General features: G+C 36.3%; 1 protein-coding gene across 1 annotated transcript in view; it reads right to left on the reverse strand.

The window, feature by feature from the left end:
- Window positions 1-3,322: 3,322 nt before the first annotated feature.
- BOLL (boule RNA binding protein) overlaps window positions 3,323-24,757 on the reverse strand; it is a 37,609-nt gene continuing 16,174 nt past the window's right edge. Inside the window, exons 3-12 of the mRNA XM_086615876.1 lie at window positions 23,036-23,179; window positions 22,019-22,110; window positions 19,615-19,669; window positions 17,468-17,543; window positions 13,976-14,103; window positions 11,904-11,975; window positions 10,861-10,908; window positions 9,679-9,804; window positions 8,137-8,211; window positions 3,323-3,346 (exon numbers count right to left, since the gene is read on the reverse strand). Coding sequence (XP_086472002.1) covers window positions 3,323-3,346; window positions 8,137-8,211; window positions 9,679-9,804; window positions 10,861-10,908; window positions 11,904-11,975; window positions 13,976-14,103; window positions 17,468-17,543; window positions 19,615-19,669; window positions 22,019-22,110; window positions 23,036-23,179 — 840 coding nt within the window. The remainder of the gene's footprint in view (window positions 3,347-8,136; window positions 8,212-9,678; window positions 9,805-10,860; window positions 10,909-11,903; window positions 11,976-13,975; window positions 14,104-17,467; window positions 17,544-19,614; window positions 19,670-22,018; window positions 22,111-23,035; window positions 23,180-24,757) is intronic.

The raw sequence follows: 24,757 nt of genomic DNA on the forward strand, positions 1-24,757 counted from the left end.
AGGAACAGAATCAGACTCCATCTCTTCCTGCACATATGAAAGAATGCTATTGACTGCTAAAATTATCTTTAAATATATTTACATATTATGCATGGATTATTTACTGGCCATAATGGTCACTCTAAGACCTCTAAATTATTAAAGGAAAAAAAATACCAAAAAACAACAGCAAAAACAACCTCCCCTCCCCAATTACTACAGAGCAGATCAAAAAATTGAAGAGCTCAAGGATATTTTACATACATAAAATAAAGACCTCAGTGATACATAAGCAGTAAGCCATAGTTTGCACTCCCATTAACTACAAAGGCTGTATTTTAACCTTTGAGGAGTCTGATATTTTAACAAAACATAGAAGGAATCCTAGGGGGCTGAGAGGAGAAGCAAGGTAAAAAAAGTTGTCCTTCTGCAGGTGAGGAGAAAGTAGTATTCCATCTCAACTCATGATGTTGCCAAAGAGTTCCTAAGTTCTGCACAGACAACAGAAAAAGTCTAGGAAGTAAGAAGAAATCTTCAATGGTCTTGTAATGATAAGTCAATTCTTGCCTTTTTCTATAGTTAAAAACATACCATAAAACCAAGTTTATTGCCTACCATATGCAAGGAAAATGTCAGCCCCATATAAGGATAAATAATTACTAAACTAGTGGTCCAAATTTTATTTAAAAAGTTAGTATCTCCAAGCACTAAAATGACAAATAAGTAAAAAGACTATAAAAGTAGACAATACTGATTGCAAAAAAAATTAAAAGTAGAAAAACTGTACTGGAACTGAAACAAAAAGCACATAGATTTAAATAACCAGATTTTAAACCCACAGCATGTAACTGCTGTCACTATGTGGGAAAATGACTTACTTTGTAACTAACAGACCCTTTACAGAAATTAAATGTTTAGTTTTCCCTTTAGTAACAGTATGCTGGTTTTCAACTTATGCTAGTAATCAAAGTTTATACAGTAGGCTGTGTATCAGAAATATCATTTTGTCCTGTAATGGTATCTGTATCAAGAAAGGAAATGCAGGATAAAGTCGTCGTTTCACGTGGTTTCACCTCTCCAAACTACAAAATTTCATTTTATTTCTTTACAAAAAGGAGTGGTAGTTTAATTTAGGCGTTTTCAGGCAAGCGTTAGAAGTTCGGAAGAACACATCCTCCACATGCTAGGTATGTTAGCAAAATAGATAAAAATCTGTTTTACAGAAACTGTAGAAGACAGTAAAAGAATTTTATCTTCCATTCTGTAACCTTTTCTAGGATGAAAATGGGGACTTCATGTATACCGAGGCTTCAGACCCAGATGAATGTTGTAAAAAATTTCTTCTCACAGAACGTGACCTCGACTCCTAAAGAGAGCAAACACCACAGTATTTTGTCACTATTTCAAAGTGCATCCCATTTACTATATTCATAATGCTTCAATGAAAAGCTACAGTCCGTTTTGGTATTACATCAGATAGACTAAGTTCAAAAAGGAAAACTAGATTTCCATTATGTGCACAGGTGAAGTCAATAGTGCCAAGAAGTATCTTCCTTTACTTACAAGTATAGAATCCTAGAATGAGTTCAGAATTAGTTTACTTTTTTAAAAAAGTTTTGTTCATTGGTTATATAGCCTTAGTAAAGTATGTCAAATTATAAAGCAATTGTAACCTCCTCCTAATTGGATAGAGAAAATTTATTTCTATAATATGTTACAGTGCAAAGCTATTCATTCAATTCTTTTTTTTTTACTTTCACATTCTCTAATGTAGATTAGAGCAATGCATTACTACGGGAATTGATAATAATGGTTAAACTGTTTTTTCAGAAACTGAAACTCAGACTTACAGAACTTGAGCTGAATAATTTACAAATAGGACAGCTATCAGTTAACAAGTGGACCATAAGTAACTTGTCAGTGGACACCACTAGCTGCTGACAAAAAGATGGCAAGATCCAGAAAAATGGGCTACCAGTTTAGGTGATGGCAAGAACAGTTTTTAGAATACTTTTACTATGCTGTTTATTCTTCCTAAGATCAAATTCTTAGAGTCTCCCTTTGTATCTCAGCTGCTCTGCATCCTGTTTGGGGAACTCATTTATTTTATTCTCTTCAGTTAACCAACCTGAGTCTTTTCTTTCCATTCCTACTATGCCACATGACAGACTCAAACTATTTTTGTTTTCTAACCTTATTTTCTCAGCTCAGGCCTTTCCAGCACTCTCTTTGTTTTGTTAAACTTACTATTTACCCTCCTTTTCTGGCTCTTGAATCTTCAGATTTCAGTTTCTTTCCATCATCTGGTAGCTCCACATCATGTTGAGCATTGCTTTCTTAAATCTCTAGGTTTCATGGCCATCTACTGCCAGTCTCCCTGCCCACTTCAGCTTTCATTACATCAACCTTACAAGACTTCAGTTGCAATCTATTGCTCTTACTCTTCCTTTAGTTTTGACTCCTATTAGGATACGGAGGACACAAACACATTTTCTTCTCTCTACTGCCTGGTCCCAACAGAAAAGAACTATGCTCAGCTTCACACTGGCAAACTTCTAACACTTTTTAAAATCCACATCTGGGGATAGATCACATGGACTCATGCACAGACAAAAAGTCACATCTTAACAAATAGCAAGCCTCTCCTACAAATCACTGTGCTGTTTAAAGGCTGTACGAAATGGACACAAATTTTAACATGTGGAAAACATGTATTCATCCCTAGCTTCATTTTATTAAAATATTAATTTTTAAAAGAAGTGTAAGCAACTAAAAGCAGCACCTTTTTTTCCCCACAATAAAAAAGCATGGTTAAGCACCTGCCAGAGTACAACTCCATGAATACAAACCACTGTACATCACACAAAATAGTGAGAAAAGGAGAGAAGGCTGAGTTGTCAATTAAGGAATTAAAAGTTGCAGAAACAAAAACCATACATTGAAGTGTTGAAAATTTCCCTCCCTGTTGAAGGAAAGTAATCCAAACACACATAGAACTTGGGAAGTTGAACTAGAAAGAAAGTAACAATGGAATTAATACATACATGATTATCCCACTAATGCATGATATGAATTATATAAAGTTTGTTTTACACATGAGAATTACTAGGAAATTCACAAACATGCAGGAAGCAGTCAAATAATATTATAGACTATGCTAAATTCTATCTGAGCATGTTTTATTCTTTACCAATTTCTAAATAGCAAGCATTGCAATGAAACAACTGACCCCAAGTTTCACAACAGGCAGCTGCTAGTTGGTATGTTGATGATGGATCTCAGCCACATGGGAAGGACTGGACAAGAAAAATCAGTACAGGTAGACTAGAGCTGCCCAAATGGCTTAGTAGTGAATGCTCCATACTGTCTGTCAAGTAAAGGAGAGAGAACACACAGATCAGAGAAAGCAAAAGAAAAACAAACCACTAAACTGGAATGAGAATAAACTATTACAATAGAAAAAGAGGACATTGTAAAGAGAACATAGAAGGAAACAATGCAAGAAAAGGCATGCCATCTGCACCTTTCTATGTTAATATAAAATCGACAAATATGGTTTTGGTACAGTTTCAAACATCCCTTTTACAGGCAACAGACCTTGCTACAGCTGGTGACAAGCCTCTTGTTAATCATATATAATGACAACCAAAAGTTTAGATTCGTATTTCTGAGACTAAGGTAACACTGAACAAAACATTTATTCTCTCAATTTCACTGCATGTATAAATAAATAAAATACTTACCTATACAGAAAATAGGCTGTAAGGTTTAATTTTTTCGTTCCAGATGGAATATCATACAATAGCACACAGTACTACTATAAAATTATTATACTTTTCCCCAAATGATTACAACAATGCTTCCCATTATGAAAACTACAATTTGAGTATATATACACGAACATGTATATTTGTGTATTATACACACAGAAGACAAGTTTTACCTTACTATTAAGTGCAGAGAAAAATGGAATGTTCTAAGTTCAGTTAAATTTAGAGAACTTTCATTACCAAAAGGCCAAGGTGCTAGCATCATTCACCATTGTGACCTGAATGCCTATACGCATGAACTAAATGACAAGTAAATACCCTAAATTCTGTTTGACAAAGATCCTCCTCTGCCTTTTCAGTAAGAGGCAATATAATTACTGCCAATGTACTGTAGACTGGAAACAGTCAAGCAAAGAACCTTTGACCCTTTTAGAAAGCATTTCCTTAGAGTAAGCAGAAAATTCATTTTTAAAGCTATAAAAAAAGATTGGGGGAAATAGAGAACAAAGTAGTGGCAAAAACCAAACACGCAAACAAATCTGAAAACCAGGATACATTTCTATCATTGATAGCTTCTTGTTGTTTGAGAACTCGGTTAATTGGGTTTTCAGAAAAAAACTGTTAAAAATACTTACTACCTTTGTACTCTTCCATGCCTTTCCAGAACATTTTCTGAAGAAAAGGGTAAATATAAAAGTAGTACTCTAGCTCTCCACTCCAATCCGTTGTATAACACTTTTAGGTTCCAAGAATTGAATAAAGGAAGATTTTGTCAGACTTTGTCAGCTAAAACTATTCTATTGTTGGGTCAGAAGTGAAGAGTTTAGACAACGTAAGACTGATTTCCCACCCACTCCTCCACTGAGGCTAGATGTCCAAGCTCCAATAAAAAAGAACACCTCCTCCTCTCCCCCAAGGACCTACAAAGCCTCCTGTAGGAAAAGACACTGTATAATCCCATACTGCTAATGTGAGTCAAAACATTCTGTTGGATACAGACCACGGGAATAGCAAAAACTCTTCCCTTCACACACACAATCAATGAACATTGACCAGGGCAGTGACTCAGAACTCAAGATAACCATCCAGGAAAACAAAAATTTAACTCACAGGTATTTCTTCCAGGTCTGAAATCAGACAACACAAATTTCAGTCTTCCCTCAAGTTTGTGCTATTACTGTAGACTACACAGATCTTACTACCAAACAATCTCCCATCTGTCCTCCAGGAGCATTCAAACATTAATCTCCATATTAGAGGGCAACTTAAGATCTGAAACACTGCACAAGATCCAACTGAGAAAACAAACACTTCATGCTTCCTAAAAAGGAGTGTCACCTAGCAGCCTTTGAGAATGAATGTCAAATGTATCCATTTCTATTGACAGGAAGATGAAATCGCTTCCATGTACTCATGAACAAAACATGCTATAATCCCAAAAGAAAAAAAAACACCACACCATCACACACCATTGAGTAAATACAAAGGATTACTAGTAAATACATGATCAAGGGGAAAGGATTAGTAATTTTGATTCAAACTTGATATTAAATACCAAATTGGGATCTAAAAAATAAATTACAGTTGGAAATTGGGTAATGTTTTATCCTAATTTTCATTTAAAACTCTCAGAAATTATGTTCTGAAAGTTACATCAACAAAAGCTATTAAGTGGTAGAACAGAGAGAATGAAAAACAAATCAGAGAATTGCCAGAATCAAAGCTTCCTTTGTTAACCGATAAATAGTCTACATGATTAATGAACTGAGTTCTCTTTTTATACATCCACAACAGCAATGGAAACACCATCTTAGAAATTTGTGATTTTCTTCATCAATAAAGACTTTATCCATTTTATTTGCTCACCCTAATTTCATTAAAATCTGATTGCAATGCATGCTCTGACCTGAGCTGCATTTGAAAGCTGGAAAAAGTCTACAACTGCCAAAAACACTTGGATACTGGCTGTACCCATCCTACTCTCACCATACAGCTTACAACTCCTAGTATAAAGCACATGTTTGCTCCTAATGCAGTGCAGACAATTAGCAAATTACCCCCAAGGTAAGATCCTTATTTTAGGCATCTGCTCTCTCTTACATGGCCACTACTTGGCAATTTTCAAGCAGCAGATATATTTGTTGGGACACTTTAACAAGACTACAGCCAGCAGGCAGTGTTTTTATGCAACTAGGAGCAGGTGGTAAAGACACAACCACTTGCTTAATACACAGCAGTCTGCTGTCAATATTTGCTCTTTTTTTTCTGTCATTGTTGAGCACCCAGCCACAGAGATAAACACAATACAAGCTGATTGCATTCATTACCCATGGAATACATGCAAAATTTTAAGTGACTATGTGAAAAGGTAAGGTGAAATGTGAAGAGGAAGAATTATGTTCCAGATCTGCTAGTTACGACTAAATGAAGTTAAATAAATAAAAATTAAGATCTGTCAGAAACCATTTGGCATCATCTTGTAACAAATAAAATTTTAAGAATTCAGCAAGTCTTTGTAAGGGTTTCTGTGAATCTGCTTGAGACCCGAACAAAGAGATTCAATTATGAGGTAACAGAAGACTTCTGAGAAAATGGGTAAGAACAAGCATGAAATACAGTGAGGGGGAGAACGGCCTGGATTAGTAATTCCATGCCCAGTTTTCACCAAGTTTAAATCTGTACTGCTAACACAAGTTAGTACACTCCTCTACCCCATCTCAGAATTCCTGCATAGGTATCAGAGTTTGTGCAGTTGCTTGACAAACTGGTCTGAGGAACTGATCCAAGTTTAAATTAGCAGGTTTTGGGTGGTGGGAGCAGGGCTTCATCTTAAACTATTTCAGTTCCCTGACTGGCTTTACCATATTGCCTCACAAAAACGTCTACCAGAACAGAAAATGGGCAGAGTGGAAAATGGAGTGAACTGCTGGGTTATGCCAGCTTTGGCTGTGTGAGAAACCACTTCTAAAGCTATGAATAAATACAGAAAATGTTAACAGTCTGAATTTGCATCTCTTCCTATACCACAGTAACAAAATATGGTTTTACCACGCATGTACACATTCTACTATAAGTTAACAAATTATCACTTATCACAGAGCAAACTACTTGGCCTTCGCTATAAGGTCAAGAAGCATAGTACTGTGGCGATTACTGTAGAAGAGGAAGAGCTATCATGCTCTAGGTCTTCCTTGTAACTTACTTCACACTATCTTGTTCATATAGCCTTGGTCCTAGGAAAGATATCAAAGTGAAGTTTCAAGGTGAAAAAGCTTGTTTCTCTATTTAATGTAGTAGGTATGCACTTGTTTCTAATTCTGAGACTACTATTGCCTTTTTTTTTGACGTGTTCTCATACACTGTTAGAATATAGAATACAAACTGGATATTATGATCGCTGTGTTACACCAACTCCCTTTAAAAATACTTAAAGACATGAATCACTCAGGAGTAGTATTCTCAAATTCATATTCTGTTTCTTTTTTTAATTGGACACATTTTTTAATTTAACACTTAATGCTACAGCCCCCTCTACTGGAAATATTTAGTAGATACTGTTACACAACAGTGTGGAAAAAAGATTCTTCTCTTAAAAGAAACGTAAAATAAATGAAAACACACATATAAAAGCCTGTAACACAACTTTGATTCATTCATATTTAGTCCGTCATTTTGAGGTGAGTAAGCATCTTTCACAGAACAGTAAGTGCTGTAGCATTAAGGACAACTACTGACACCTTTAGTCCCTTGTTATCAGGCAAATCTAGGCCAAATCTAGTTTAGACGTTATGTCACACATTAACAACCTTATTAATTTAGGCAAAAGGACCTTAAACTGGGACGCAAAAAATCCCAGCAACTTGGATCAGGTGATATGCAAGAATCACATTTTCTAACGGCCATTCAAAATCTGAAAAAAAAAACCCCACCACTCACAGGTGGCCAACTGGGACAGTTTTTCAGGCTCCATATTCCAAAACCTCACAACATGAGGTGCTTACCTAAGGCTGCAAGTAATAAACTCAACTTCTCAAGATCCAGAGACACAAGGATTTGCAACCATCATTTCAAAGAATGAAACAAGGTTTACTGTTTTCTCTCAAAAAATATTCTTCATTTGTAGTTTTCTTCATATCTCAAGTTTTAAAAGTCATTTTTTTTAGTTTCCCCAAATAGTTCCAAAATAAGTAATATTATACGTCCTCTGTAACAAAGCCTTAAGTGAAGAAAAATCTTCATTTCTCCACAATGTTTCCGTTTTCTTTATTTATTCATTCATTAATAACAGATTTTTTCATCCCTGCCCCTCTTCTCTTACTATCTCCCTTCAAGAAAGGGGACAGTAAGACTCCAGTGCTTACATTAACTATCTTAGTTTGATACTCACAGGTGCAGGTACGGCCATGGCACCCTGGGTGTAAGGCTGGTGATGTGGTGCTTGAACTCCATGATCAGAATACAACTAGTATTAAAAAAAATATATACAAAAAAAGAAGCTGATAAGCTTATTTCACAATTGTATGTTTTTTCAAACCTTTCACGTGAATTTAGATCCCTTAAAACTTCAAACTGCAGGCTATATTTATCTAAACTACTAACTTCTTTAAATCCAAAATTTCGGTATTTAAATCTATGTTTTCACCACTGCACCAAAGTTTGGCAAATTTAGTTTATCTAAATGAGTGTCAAAACCACTTTCCTTGACAAAAGTAGCACAATTCTCTACTACAAATCCATTTCACTCAGCTCTAATTAGAACAGTGTTTAAACATACAGATTAGCATATTGCAATGTAATTCCCAGCATTCTTGCACTTACAAGATATTTACATACAAATAATACACAGGTTTTTCCTTTGAATTTTACATCATCTGAATTTGCACACACTGCTTCCTTTAACATCAACAAATTATGTACCTGTGATCTGAGAGCGTGTTAGATCTAAATATTCCTAAACTGATTTCAAGTTTTTTCTTAGTGCTCACAGATTTCCAATTTCTCTGTTTAAGTTGACATCTGATTTATGAAATACAAAAAGGTAAAAGTAACACCAATAATATGATTTACAATTATACAATAAATACCAAGATTTATGCACTTTAAAAAAAAACACAACTTAAGTCTTGTATTACTCAAAACCTTTGTAAGGAAATTGAATTACTTAAGTATGTCAGGATTTCCCACTCTAAGGTGTTAGAAACACTAGTTTTGGAACTCCTCTTGCAGCAATAAAATAATCTTCAACTTTTTAAAAATACTTGATTACTGTCCTAATTTACTTTTTATTTGGGCAGGAATGAATTATCAAAAGAGAAGAAGTACCAATTACTCATTATGTTCAATTTTACAGTAAGTTTTTATATAGCTAATTATTTACTGTCATTTTTAATATCCAATTATAAAGAAATGGTCTTACTGTATATAAAAAATCTCTTAAGAAACATTAGGAATGCTATTGATATGGAAGCAAAAAAAATTGTAAATAAAGAAAAAACATTATTCAGTCATTCAACTACTCTTAATTCATTCTGATCTTCAGATTATTTAGAAACAAGCTTCTTCTCACACAGAAAAATATCTACTTCAGGAAACTGTCATGGCCTGGGCAGACTAATCCAGCATTCTAAAGAGTCTGACTCCCATTTTATTTAAACATCATTTTCAAACAAAATAAACCAATTAGACTGCTGTCTGTCACGCACCTGTGATCAAAATATTCCAGAACCAAAGCATCCTTCTATAAAACTCAAAGAGATACTCTAGCTTGAGGACAACTGAAATGATTTAACAGCTGCAGCATGGTTGTCGGGGTAAGTACAGGGAACAGTCAACGTAAGTGCTCTGAACTGTCTGTGCTTAAACTAAGAGATGATGGTTTTCAACTGCAGACAAACGTTTCAATAGTCAGTAAGTTTTTTAATAAAAATACCTCAGGAACTGCGGCTTCCACTAGGAGAGGAGGAGGTATACACCCACTTTCCTGGGTAATCCCTATTGGCTGATAAACGACTTCGGATGGTTGCAGATACAAGACTGAAGGTGAAGAGGCAGGAGACTGAAATAAAATATATTATTTTCATAACCGGTATGATTTATGCACTATAAATAACAACACTTATTTTACAGTTGTCTTTGCTACACATAAACGAAGATAAAGCTTTACAAGAAAGTGACGAATTCATCTTTGATAACCTAAAGAAAATAAGTGAGAGGGAAGTGGGTAGAAAGGTCAGGTAGCAGGATAAAACAAAGATGTCCTTTAATCATTTTAATATATTTTTCAGATTTTGTTTGCAGTTTGGAGAGCATTTCTAGAGGAATCCTGAACTTCATAGAATCAACACTCTCAAAATCACAGAAATATAATACAGCTTAATTTTCTCTTGCAAAAATATTACATTAAAAAAAAACAAGTATTTTTGTTTTAAATTAAAACCCACATTCTCTCTCCAATTCAGAATCCAGATTTCAAGGCAGCTGACTGACATCTATTACTGGAGTGAAACCGACCACAACTGGACAAGGCTGGCTGTTGCTAAAGTAATGAGCACACAGCGTAAGAGTTCAAGCTTAAGGAACATGGTCCTCCTTTCAGGTTCAAACTCTTCAAGTTTCTTCAGCTGCAAGATTTCCATATTAAGCAACTCTGCTACAGAGATCACAAAACTGATAAAATCTCCCCCCAAAACTACCAAGTGAGCAATTGTTCTTTGTCTTATTTCAAGGGTTTGAGTCTAACTCAAATGAAGGAACAGGAAGTATCCGTGAGTGAGCCAGTTAATACTCATTTCTCTTACCAGGCAAAATATGGCAGTTTTTACCTGCTTCTGAGAACTTGGTAGATAATTTAATACAAACTTTTTGCCAGAGGGAGAGGGGAAGGGAAGATGTGTTCTTTACATCAGATTTGTATTTAATGTTTCAATAAATGCTATTTTATGCCTTCTATTGTATCAGTAAGTGGTGCAAATGCATTACTAAAACATAGCAATTAATATTTATTTCAACAGTGTGGTGAATAGTGAGAAATTTCACTGTTAGATAAGCATACCATACCTTTAAATTAGATGTGAACTAATGGTAAAATGCTGCAACTATGAACTGTATTTACCTGTTGGACAGACCACTGCCACTGACTTGGAAGACACTGTGTGGGTGCCTAAATTCAAAGAAAAAAGATATTACTTATGTGATTAAAAACATATGCATACATATACTAGAATTCCCAACATGCTAGAACCAAAATAATGTCAAGTCTGTAATCAATTCTTAATTAAAAAGAAAAAATATGATTTTCATAAGCCCCCAAATAAGTCAGGAACATAGTTTTGTCTACTCCCACTCAGCCTCTGACTTGGGCATTTCATAAGCTTCCAAAATACTGAGGCATCTAAGAAGCACGCCTAATTAGGAAAACAGAAGATATAAAATGCAGTTAACTCTCCAATACACGTTAAAAATCAAACATACTGCATAAACCCAGTAGTGGGCCACCAAGATGGATAGAGGACTGGAGAACACACATATCAGGATGCCAAGGGAACTGGGTTTGTTCAGTATGGAGAAGAATAAAGGTGTGAGGGGATAATTATTGTTGACTACAACTACCTAAGAGTAGAGTGCAGCATAAATATGACTAAGCCAGATTCTCATCAGAGGCATTCAGAGCACAAGATTCAATGGGCACAGGCTGGAACCCTGAAAATTCTAACTTGTTATAAGGAAAAGAGTCTTTTACCATGAGAAGGCTCAAATATTGGAAGAGGCTGTCCACAAAGGTTGTGGAACCTCCACCATTGGAGATATTTAAAATTCAACTGGACAAATTCCTGAGAAATCTGATCTAGCCAGCCCTGCTCTGAGCAGGAGTTTGGCTTAGATGATAGAAGTTAAGGATAGTACTAAGCCAGTTGTCTAGCAACACTAAAGAAAATTTTTATTTATTATATTTCCATTTAGTTACATAGGCAGAATAAATTGTATTCTAGTGGAAAAAAAAACACCAACTTTGATGTAATTAAAATCTGTTTTATATGACTATTTTGAACAGGTTTTTTATTTGCTAAGAATAAACAGACCTGAGACAGTGCTGTGAATAAAACTGCGTGGCTGGAAGGAATACTGCTGGTCTGAAACCCGTTTTCTAACAGATACCTGATAATGGTATGCAGGAGACTGATACACCGGTTGAGCTACCATCACAGGCGAACTGGAAACAGAGCGTGACTTAAAAAGAAAAAAGTTACAAGTCTCAGTGAAGCAGTTTCATAAATTGTCTCTCCTATTAAAACAGCTCTGAATGCTGAACCACCTCCCCTCCCTCTTCAAAATGGATTTACCAAGTTACTTACACTTAAGATTCTTCAAAATCACTGTTTCTAAGGGCCTACATTAGATATGAAACAAACAACAAAAAAATAATCTTCGGCATATTTACTTAGTTCTTTCCAGAAAGCATGAGGCCCTCACTATCTAGAGATGCTAAGGCCATCCACTATCCTGACCACAGGTATGTTTTTATTAACACTCAGGGCAATCTAAGTTATCACTGATGTATGTCTACCCTCTCCACTGCCTCAACCCAATCTTCCCTTTTCTGTTCCCTTTCTCACACCAGCCCCAGTATTCATCTGATTTGACAGTGAGCCAGTTGAGGGAGCTCAACCACATAGAAGCCTGCCTGGGTTTTGCTGGGGCACAGTTTAAGGTCAGAGAAATACCAGTGAAAGAAAGGGGGGCAGAAATATATGGCCAGGGTAGAGGACAACATAGTACTGTAAATCTCTAGTTCCAGTCAGTTAAAGCTAGTGTGCGCAACTCTCCTGTCATGAAATTCCCTCATTCCTTCAAATATTTAAGTAGTAACAGCTCCAAAACAACAATTCATTCTACACTATATGAAAATGCAGAATGCAAAAATGGAAAAAAAAACACATCTGCACTGTTATACATGCACAGTACACACTAAAAAGTATTAATATCATTAATTTGGTTAATGTTTACTGTAACGTCAAATTTTCAGTTTTCTTCCTGAACTGCTTTATATAGGTACTTTCCTAACAATGAAAGGGATATGTAAATAATTGCAATGAAAAGAGGCAATACTATTTGTAATTGGAAAGACTGAGTTTGAAACACAGTGGTTCTAAGCAAGGGCACCAGAACCCAAGTTCAGTACTAGAACATAAAAAATCTTTTTTTCCCCAAGGAAGATTTGAGCAAGTTCTCTAGAACTATAAAGCATGAACTTCGAAAAGGTTTTCTAAAATGTGAACAGGTGTTTATACGTATCCTCTAAAGTTGAGAAGGCACTATGAGGCAACTGTATCATGCCTCCATTAGAAGAGTAAATATCTCAGAAGTTAAGAGAAGTAATTAAAACAGAGGTTAAATACTGAGAAAGATTCTACAGTGCCAAAATAAACAACATAAAAGAATCTGTTACTGCTCTCATCTCTATTTTGGGAAAGTTTGGTTTATTTACTAGTAATTCTTCTATTGCGTTTTTTCCCCCCAGTATGCAAAGGGATTTTCCAGTCATTTACAGAGATGCTATGTACAGCCTCTGTGGATGCTGCTCGTACAGAAATTCATAAGGATGCATCCTCTGTGTAGGTCCTGCGCCTTATGCAGACCCCATCAGTCTTGCAATCCTTCCCTCTTGTAAAAAACCTGTAGTGACTGACAACTCTTCCCTGTACTTCCCAAGAAATTCTGTCCAAGTTCTCTGAGCCTACTAAAGCCAAACAATTAATCTACTGACTGATCTTCCCCCTAAAACAAGCAGTATCTTTGAGAAAGAGTATGTGAATAACTATAAAATTAACTAATTTCACTTCTGCTTTGTTGATCCAGTATCATGTTCTCTTTTCATCCTCAGCATAGTAGTTTGCAGCCAAGAACACCTGACTCTTGGAGGAGTAATAAATAAGGGTCGTAAGCTCCCACAACTCCTTCGTAAAAGGAAACTTCTCCCGGGGTATGGCCCACACTGATTCTGAACTACCCTGTCCAATAGGTTCCATCAAAGAAAAAAGCCCCTGCAGAACAACAATAAACTTAAGTAATGTTTAAAAAACCCCACAAAATAAACAGACTAGTATAAGGAAACCCTTTAAATACCAAACACAAGGCATAGTCAAAGAAACTGGAACCAGGAGGGACTTGGAAACACTGCACTCATCCTGATCTATAGAAAAGTATAAATACAAAAATAAATTACTTACTGGCCATGGCTGTGGAACGGAAGCAACTTCAGACGTATGAAAATAAGCCACTCCATTATGGTAAACATAAGGATATCCACTTGAAGTAGTCAAATACATTGTACCAGCTTCTGGTATTAGAGTAGAACCTGGAATTAATATTTTCAAGTTTACTTATCAGTGAATTTTATTCTTTTTAAATGCGTAGGTCATAAAAAAGGAAGAAAAGATCACTTCTGATCTTCAGAGAAGCAAAACACTCAAAGGAGAGAATATAGGGCAGTGCGCTTACTGCCATCTCAATTCCCTCTCAAACAAAATCACGAAAGCAGATGGTCACAGGATGCCTCTAGAGGTAGATGGGAAGGGGTGTAGAAGATGACATGCATATAAATTATTAGACACACTTAACTCCTGTTACCAGCAAATATATATATTAAAAAAAAAAAAATCTTTGAATGTCCAAAGGTAACTTCATACTGTAGGAGATTTTCACTGGTAACCTCCACATATTCATATTTAGTTGAAACAGGGTCCAAGCACTAAAAACAACAGAATCATTTCATTACAATGAAACGTTCATTTTCAAAAGGTCCAGTCTGTTTCTCAACACCCAAAGACTGCTTCTGTGATGGCACACAGCCTGGCAAAAGTAAACACTGGTATCTAGATGTCAGCAACAGGGACACTTCTCAGCAATGATGTCACTACTGTAGAGGCTTTGAACAAGCAGGGTCAAATCCCAAAGGCAGAGTTCCATCTACACAGCCCTTTAATGGGTACTGACAGCATTATTCAAATAAAGGGATATCTATCCCTACACAGAGGTGGTTTATCTTTTTTGAATACTGCCCTTGAGATCACCTAGGCTCTATTTCTGTTTGCATTTTGAAGGGGATGGGACAGGACTTCATGTTTTTCTAGAACTTTGTGTCAAACATGAAGACATGTTTCAGTTTCAAATATAAAGACTTCCATAGAAAAATAGGAAAATCAATTCTGTAACTGAAATTGAAATCCTCAAATCACATGAAGTAGTAACATAGCATGGAAAAAACTCAGGAAGAAGACAATATAAAGAAGATTATTAAGCAAGATTTAGTTTTTAATCTCTCTTGCAAAGGTAAGTGCCATGAGGAAATGCCATTTTGTGGACAGATGCAACACTGAAGAGATTACTAGAACACTAAGTGGAGGAGCAAGAAGGGTCCCACATTGATTCAAGAGCTTTTATGGATGGTAAGTTTTTGACTAACTCCCTAGAAAAGCCTGAAGATACTTGGGATACAGCAAAGCTGAAATACTATCCATAGACAGGTCAGGCTAAGATGGTTGTCAGGATAATGTTAAACAGACATTAGAAAAATTAAAAGCTAGTTTAACTCCAGTAAGCAACCTAGAACAGTAGTTACTGACATCTCAAACGAGGAGACCAACACAATCCTATTGCAAACAATCCTGTCCACTTTGCTAACTACAAGGGTATCGCACAAAACTTTGCTATTATTGAACATCTCTTGCAAAGGAAAAGGCAATATTCTCCAAACTCAGCAAACTGTCACAGAAAAACAAAACCTGGGGAGGTACAGCTATGTGAAATTCTTCCAGCCCACAACAATTCATCTTTCTTCTTCCAGTTGTTCACGTTTAGTTTCTACTTTTCAGCTTTTAGAACGCTCATTTTCACAATACTTGGTGCTAGGGAAAAGCAAACTGGGTGGTCCTCCCAGTAAGCTCAAAGCTCTTAGCACAAAAGACGACAGAAAAGCTTAAGAGCAGGGAAGACAGGTACAAGATGGCAGCTGGGCTGGAGAGGACCGCGATAAGCAGGCTATCCCTTCAATTCTGCTAAACAGAATAGAACCACAGCCCTCCAGTGACACTGCGAGTCTAGGTTTTATGGCTTCACAAACCTCAGTACGAGCTGCAGGAGGACAAAGTATCCCAGCAACTAAGGTTGGCAGGCCAAGCATGAGAGCAGGTATCCTAGGTTCTGATGTTAGTGTGTGTCCCTAGATGTCCGCCTGATCTTGTATTACAGAACTACCTTAGGCCTGAGGAAGAAGTGGCAAAGTCAAACAGGGCCACAAACAGACCTATAAAGGGCACAGCAGCTTTCTCAAAAAAAAAAAACAACCCACAGGTTTTTTGAGCTTTCCCCCCCTCTGCTCCCCTAGGTCTCAGAATTAGAGAGCTATGACCAACACATACATTCAGCACTAGGAAAGTCCAAGTCAAAGACAAAAAGAGAAATAAAGCACAGAAAAAAAAGCATATAATCCCTTGATGATGACTGAGCAAAGATCATGCTGAATAATTTCTAAAGCAAAGAAACTATACAGCTGGAGCAAAGTATTCCATTTCCCCTGGGCAAACACCATCCTACACACTTACAAAGGAGAAGGGCATACATGAGGAGAGGAAGAGGGAGGGAAACTTCTTGTCTGCAGAAAGTATGTATGCACCGACAGCGTTAGCGTACGTATGAACTACTTCTACTCAATAACGTGACAGTAACAACTAAGGAAAGCTTTAGAATTAAACTAACATTCTGTTGTATTGTCCCCAGATGGAAGATGAGCAAAAGGGGTTTTTTTGGGTGGTTTCCCCCCTCCACCCCCAAGGTACCATAGGACAAATACTGAAGGGAAGTTACAAAAGTACACTTCCTTCCCTGCTGCACTTATAAAAGGAATGTATTTTACATCTGACACATAGCCCTTACTGAGGAATAACTAAACAGCGTGCCCTGCTTTTCCAAAAACTGACAGATCTTGTCTTAAAAGCTGGTGATTTATAGCCTACATTTTCAGAAGCACATTGTAGAACTAAAACATCCCCTGGCAGAAAGGGAGGGCATCTTCTCTAGAAGAAAACTTGTCTTCTGTCTCCCTCAGAAGAACACTGTAACAGCATACTTGCTCAAGATAAAGAGTCATCTGACAAAAAAAACTTATCAACACTCCTCTTGTCTAAGTGTTCAGTCTAAATAGTTCTTTGCCAGAGACGGAACATACAGTATCCATTCCATTATGCTACAGCAAAGAATTCTTAACCAAATGCTGACTGCAGCCACCCATTCCTATGTTTTCTACCAAAGGAAGCAAGACGCAACAGTCCTAATGGATTTTGCTAATATAAGTAAATTGGTAATAACCCAACCAACCAGTACAGCCTGCTTTATCTCACAGAATCTGTGAGGACATGTGAGGATAGTCTGTGTGTTTAGATTTGAGGCTCTGTCTGGCAACTGAAAGAAGTTTCCATTCAATTTGTTCCTAGATAATCTTTTCCAAGAAAGTAAACAACATATTAAGAGATAAAAGAATCAAAAGACCATCAGTCTGTTTATTTGGACATTTCCACTGGCATGCATTTACTTCCACTGCAAACCATTCTGAGCGTATTTGACACACAGCATTAAAGCAGTGGACGACCAGGCACATCTTGGTTAAACGCTTACGTTCATAATGACACTTACATAATATACAAATGTAAAAAAAAAATACATACGAGGACCCCGTATTTGTTGTTTTCTTACTGCTGGACCAATATTCAGTTTCTTATCCTTATAATTAAGTTTTTTAGCCTAGAATTAAAGAAAAAAAGACATTCAGTACTTGTATTTTCCACACTTATCTAGGCATCCAAGAAACACAAAACAGAAGCAGACACGGCAATTAGTAGGTTTCACCCTCCCCTGCTTTTTATTTACATTGCACCTCAAAAAACCCAAAAGTCCTACTAATCCCTTTTCTATCCTAACCTTACACTTGACATACACAAAATTAATCATTAGTAATTTCAAGTATTACTTACTCCTCATGGAGCCTCTTGACTAAGAGCTGATATCTACAATTGTCAGCAGATTCTTTTAGTTTTACCTTTCTCATGTATTTACTGCTTTCATAAAAGCACGTGTATACTAATGGACAATTTCAAGTATAAAGATGAAATTTATTTTTTTCATGATCATGACATTATTTTACAAAAGATTAAAGGAACAAGTAAGTCTCTGAAAATCGTCAGATGATAAGGACTGAATGTAAAAAATCCCCATATTCACTCAGGATTGCCTTAAAACTTCCTTACATCCAGGCTAACAAAAAATAAAGGCACACTAAAACAGATATCCTAGTAAGGCTGAACTGTTGCAGAAGAATTTTTTAATAAAAGAGTGCTAGTAGGTACAGACAAGTAAAGCTACATTCTTTTCCAACTATTTTGCTTACAACAGAAAGCATCAGGTCCATCAGGTGAATTAAAACCTTGCCTCTGTTTTTTAAATTGACACTGAACTCACTACTTTTTAATATAATGAAAAGGAATAGGGTAAATAAACAATTGTTTTTTGGTTGTCAGCATCTCTTTAATACTGCTTTGCAAATCACAAAAGGGTTTTGAAGGTCTGCTTCAAGATTATTAGAATATATAAATGAGAAGAAATTCAAGAGTAAAAAATGAAAAAATTGTTCATTTCGTACATAAACTACTAAGAAATATGAGAAAGACCTAGATGCTAATTAATCTTACAATGAATATGAGAGCAGCATGATGCAAAGATGAAAAAAGTGATAGAATTGTAGGACATCTAAATTAAAGCACTTCTAGTAGACAAACAAGTATTAGTATCATTGAATGAAACACCAGTTAGACTTCACATGGGGCAGCCTTTCAGTTACAAGAGAGGCAAAAATCCTAAGCCACTTTCACAATGGTACTCAGTACCACTGGTATTCTTCCAGTTCACCAAAATAAAACCATAGAAGAAACAGGAAGAAAGGGAGCTGACTCAAGAAGTTCCTGTCTGCATTCTCTTTTGGCTCTGCATAACCATAGTTTTTGAAAAAACTCTGAAAATTTCTTTCAAAGTGTCCTAGCTCTTGTTTTGAACTTTAATACATGAATTCCCAAAAAAGGTTCAGTATTTCAACGTTTTAACTAGCTTTATATTTGGGAGAAGGGAATTTGTAAGCCTTGAATACTATATTCTGAGGGTTTTTTCCCTGCACCCAGGTATCTTCATGTGTATGAATAGATCCTGATCAACAGATCTCCCCAATACATTCCAACCAGAAAACGGCACACGCATTTACAAAACCAAAACAAACTGTAGAGTTAACATACAGCTGAAGAGCTAATCACGTCTCAAGGGAGGTTCTACAAGGAGCATCATGCAGCTAAGAGGAAAAGCAAAAGTTACATGACATAAAATGAGCTTCACTGTTTAAGATTTCAAGAGACCCTAATTATTCCTGTATAAAAGACAGCAGTTATGTTTCCCTACTCCCCACAAAATCTTGACAGCAATGGATTTTCTAGTAAAGCAAATGAAAGCAATTGTGAAGGACTGTCTTCACAGCTCCATGTGTACTACACATACATCTATCTAGACCACATATAGACTAGGAAAGTAAAGAGTGTACGTCAAAGTCAGGAGCTGTACTACGAACTGGTAGCTCCCTTCTCTAGTTCCAGAAGACCGCAGTGTAAATCTTAACTTAGATCTCTCTAAGCCATCTTCTTACCTATGCAGACCAAAGTTAAGAGATCTTCTAATGCGAGTCAGCAAACAGAAGAGGACCAGACAACCAGGGCTACTTATGTCTAATATGAAATAGAAGTATTTCATTTAAGAGATAATCATAATGGGGACTTACCTCTTGTAAAATCTTCTGTGCATCTTCTTGGGTTTCAAACGTAATGAAGCCATACCTAAATAAAAGTTACAGAAGCTGAATCTCTGAAGTTCATATTTACATACATTGCACATTATTACTTGATAAATAGCAGAACTGACATTAGAAGGTAAATTAAGGGTGAAAAACACACCCATAGAAATAAAGATTGCAGTAACAACTATAGTCTTAAATTAACATCCTTGTTATAGACTACTGACTAACATATTTAAGTACATGGTCCTATATTACTGTTTCCATGCAGCAAATGAGTAGCGGATGTAGAAAGCTATGCAAAACCTGTACTGTCCTTGTTACTCAGTGTACATCTTTAGTTCCTTCATTTCTACTAAACAAAGTGATTTTGTGCTGAAGTTCTCACTTGTTATGGGTGCCCAAGACAAGATGCTGATGTTATTTTTTTATTATACTGTACTTCATAGCACAGCTCCCACCTACTTCAGCGACAACTGTGAATGCTCCACACTTCCACAAGCATGATCTGCTACACTAAATTGAGTTCTCAGAAAAAGCAGCAATGCAGAGATAGTTTTTATCTGTGAATCATTCTTGTCATTCTCGACATGACTAGCATTAAACAAGAGTTCTGTGGTGATCAAGGATGAAGTAGTCTCATACTTCATGACACTCTGTCTCTCACCATACCTCTTCTAACTGCTGCAACAAATCCAACAGGCTTTTACATACAACTCCTGCTGTACCAAAACCCCTCAATTCATTCCCAGATAAATTTAAGTCACTGACTATGGCACTTCCTGTGCAAAAGTAAGTATCTGATCTTATAATTAAAGTCTGTACCACAAAACATACATAAAATACATTTTTTTCCCTCCAAAATTAACTTCAGCTCTCTGAATTTTGACAAATTTTTTTTTGAAATCTTTTAGTAGTTTTGCATGCATAACTTCAGTTCATGGTTCATTTCTCAGGGTCAGATTTCAGACGATATCAAGAAGGACTGTCATTCCAGCCAACAGATCAAATTTTGCAATACAACATATCATTCTTCGTGAGCATTTCTGTGCTTATTTGAGCACAGATGCGCAGTAAGACTCTGACCAGCTATACTGTTAAATCTGTGGGCTTTTCCTGTATTGTCTTCTCTAAAAAAATCTGGAAACATTTTCAAGTCCAAAGATCACACGAAGTACTTTCCTAGCTTGGGACCTTACTTACACAGACTTTTCTCTCTATGTGCTATCTGGGCAATGAACGAGCAGATATAATCAATCACACAAACGTCTGAGTTTCTTAAATCATTTGTCAATGAGAAGCAACGAAGCCTGTGCTTGGATTTCAATAGAAATCCCAACACCACTGAAAGTCATTACTTTCCAACATATTTACTGTGATACATATGTTGGCAACCACAACTGCACAATAATTGGATGTTCTTCGGTTACCACATTATAGGGACACAGGTAGTGCAAGTCTCAGATGTTTCTTGGAATTTAGTAAAAGGGTAAGCAGTTTGGTGACTGCTCTGGAACCAGGAACAAGTCTAACATGCCACGCAGGTGTATACTGTATGCTAAGACCTGCAGCTCAGCGTGTAATTTGCTGATATATGTTAACTGCTGACAGCATTAAAATTATGAGATTCAGACATCAGAGGCTTACTGCTTAGAAGAGAACTTCTGACCAAAGTGAAATTTACTGGTACAAATTCTCATGCACATTCCTTTTTGCTTCAGCTCTCTTCGCATCCTTTTGTGGCAGTACAGTTCCCCAGCTTATTACCTTCACCATCCTTTGGGTTCTAGCAATAACTTTACTACCCAGCCTTTATTTTCTCCAGATTTGCTCTCTGGCATTTCTTATATTGTTGACTTCTGGTCTTAGTTCCCTTTTCTGCAATCCTAACTCATTGTCAGATTTGTCCCCTATGTTCTTGTTCCAAAAAGGTTCACATGAAATCTCAGTTATTGCCAATGTACTCCAGTACAATCAGGCTTATTTCACTTCTTCCTCCATTCTTAGGCTCCTTTCTACACTGGCTTTCAGTAGTAGAAACATGTATATTCAATAACTAAACTATCTTTCTAGGACTATTATTGTCATAGGTTTATTTAAATTATTGTAATTAAAAAATCCAAAACAACTATTGATTTTTTCCTAGTTGCACTCAGCTTCATCTTACATTATAATAATATCATTATAGAATTTTACAGTTGCACAAATTAGAGATATTTGCATGTAGATGTTAAAGGGCAAGAACAGATTTTTGCATACATGGAATAACTAAGAACATCAATGACAAAATTAATAATATTCCAAACTACGAAAAACAATCAAATTTGCTATAGGCAGTCAGCTTCCTGTTAAATTTTTAATTCCTACAACATACTTATTCTACTATACCAACCCCTTAGACACTCCAGCTCTGTCATTTACTATCTTCACTTCTTTCACACTGCCATACTGAGCAAAAAACCTCCTGAGATCATTTTCATTTGTCTAATACAGTAATTCAAGAGGAGAGAAAAAAAAGAAGAAAAGTTGGTTTGCATAGTTATTATTCAACAAATATTTACCATAACACTTTTAATGGATATACTTTATCTAAAGTTTGCTACAAACTAATTATAATCCTGGAGAGGGAGAGAGAAAAATGAGCATGTATGAGTCTCACAGCAAGAGAACAGCATCTGTTTAAATACTGCATTTTCATATTCAGCAAAAACGCTAGAAATCCATTAAAATTCCTCTTTTAGTAGATTTACATAACATGTGCTCCTTTACAGGTGAGGCCACTGAAGCAGGTTTACCAGATCTGAAATTTAGTTTCTGTAAATTACATACTAAAGCACTGTTTACAATACAAAACATCACTGTAATGTTTTCTAGCTTCAGAATGGCAGAGTTTGTAGGCTTCCATAAAGAATTTGCATACGTCACATGAAATTCCCACTAAACCATGGTGACTTACTGGTCAAATCCATCTTTTTACCATGATCCCTCTTTCTAAAAATATATTTAGCATAAGACTCGGGAAATATGCATAGACATATCATAGGAACTCCCAACTGTAAATTAGAGTAAGAAAAAGTCCTTTTAATGGAGAAAGGTCCAAATCCACTTGGAGGAAACTGTTCCCTACTGAGTATGCATGGAGAGAAGACAAGTGCCTAATGTAAAGGCACACCTAAGTTATGTGAAGACTTGTATACCTTCTATGAATCAGTTTTCTTTTACCATGTAAGCATATGTCAGATACGGTGCCCTAAACACCACATTACAGATTTTGAAGTTTTGTTCTACATGGTCCTTAGCTACTAACACTATACCTAATGCTGGAAGAAGTATGCTTAAATGCATGCATCTCTATATGCTTGTATAGGGTTATAAATTATCATTTTATAGTAAAATTAGGAAAAAATACCTTAAAATCAATTCCTCCTACAAAGATGCGATTTGGAGTAACTGTTCCAAACCTTGGAGCACTGGTCAGGTTATTTAATGGCACCGGCGATACAGCGTTAGGAGATGATGATAAAGATTCTGTTTGTGTCTGATTTGCGGTCTGCTGGTTGAAGGAAAATATTTTCAATACCTTACTTGTTATAAGCTATCCAATAAAAAAGTTCTCAACAGAAAATATATACAGAATTTTTTGGGAGGCACAGCAAATACTGAATACCTGAACATTAACCACATATTTCTATTCAGAATGCAGGCCAGCAAATTATTTAAACATAAGCTTAGTTTTAAGCAATTCAGTAACTTACTGAATACAGTCTGCAGTTTGACTTTTATTTTAATACTTTTCCAAATTAGATACTTAAGAGTCTAATCCCCCAATCTTAGTTTTTCTGTTTCCACAGCACCCTACTGTAAGAATCCCAAGTTAGAGCTCTATCTCAGAGCTTTATTTATACCTACTGGAAGTCCCTTAGTTTAAGCCTATGCAGAAAGGACCTTTCCAACTCAACCTGCGCTCTCACACTCATCTACAAAACTCTGCTCTTTCCAACAGCTTCTGCTTGAAGTGTAGAGCACCCATAATTCCACCAAGTAAAATCAACCAGCTCCTTACAACTGATGAGAACAGCACTTGAAGACTAGTCTTTTAATTCAACACTCTCTTGGCCTACGAACACAGTGATCCTAACAGAAATTCTCTCAGCAAAAGAACTGGGTTGCTCTTGCCCCAGTAAAGGAAGGGAATGCAGTACGGCAGGAACTTCACAGAAAACATTACTTAGTGAAGTCTGCCTCATGCTTTAACCTCCACCATGCTTACAGCCATGAATTGTGAAACAATGCAGACTTGCATTTCATTGGAAACTCTTTTGAGAGCCAATTAACACTGCTTTACATAGTCAACCCTAACTGTGAGGTAATACCTATAAAGGAGCCATGTAGTACAGTCACTAAGTTCTCTAACAGGAATTACAGTAGAGGCTTCAAGATCATTTTTGCAGACAAGTAGCTGCCACAGGCTGCAAATAACGAGTAATAGTAAGCATAACACTGAAAACTAGAAGTAGGAACCTAGGGGTCTCAGCCTCCAACCTTTCTTTTTAAAGGATTTCAAGAGAAATGTATTTTTTAGAGAAATCTGTTTTTTCTTACCATTGTGCAACCCTTAAAATTTGTAGTAAGGGCTGATAAAACACATGAAAGCATATTTTAAACATAGAAAGCTACTGCATCTAGTAGAAAGTTCTTTCACTTCTAGCCTCTCAAAAACTAGAACAGAAAACAAAGTGCTCTTGAACAGTTGTCCTCACACAACCCCCCCTTTCATTTACTCTGTCTCATTTACTTCCTGATTTTGCCTCTCTCACTTATTCACAGGACAGTATTTTGTCCACACAGATAGCATTTTCTTACCTCTGCCTTTAAGCATTCCTGGGAAAAAATAAATCCCTTCTCTTTGGGAGAACACACAAAAAATGAAGGCTGACAGTTAAAGTGCAGTAAGAAATAGAAGATCAATAATAAAGATGAATGTTAGGAAAAAAAGTTGTCTTTTTGCTTGCCCTGCAAGCCCTTCCAGGATTATTTGATATTTCCTTAGCTACCTGAGAGCTAATCCTATTAATTCTGAGTAATGGGTTAGTGCCATTGTTTTAGATACTTTAAATACAATAAATCCAGC

The sequence above is a fragment of the Tauraco erythrolophus genome, chromosome 8 (assembly GCF_009769465.1).
Source record: "Tauraco erythrolophus isolate bTauEry1 chromosome 8, bTauEry1.pri, whole genome shotgun sequence".
Taxonomy (NCBI): domain Eukaryota; kingdom Metazoa; phylum Chordata; class Aves; order Musophagiformes; family Musophagidae; genus Tauraco; species Tauraco erythrolophus.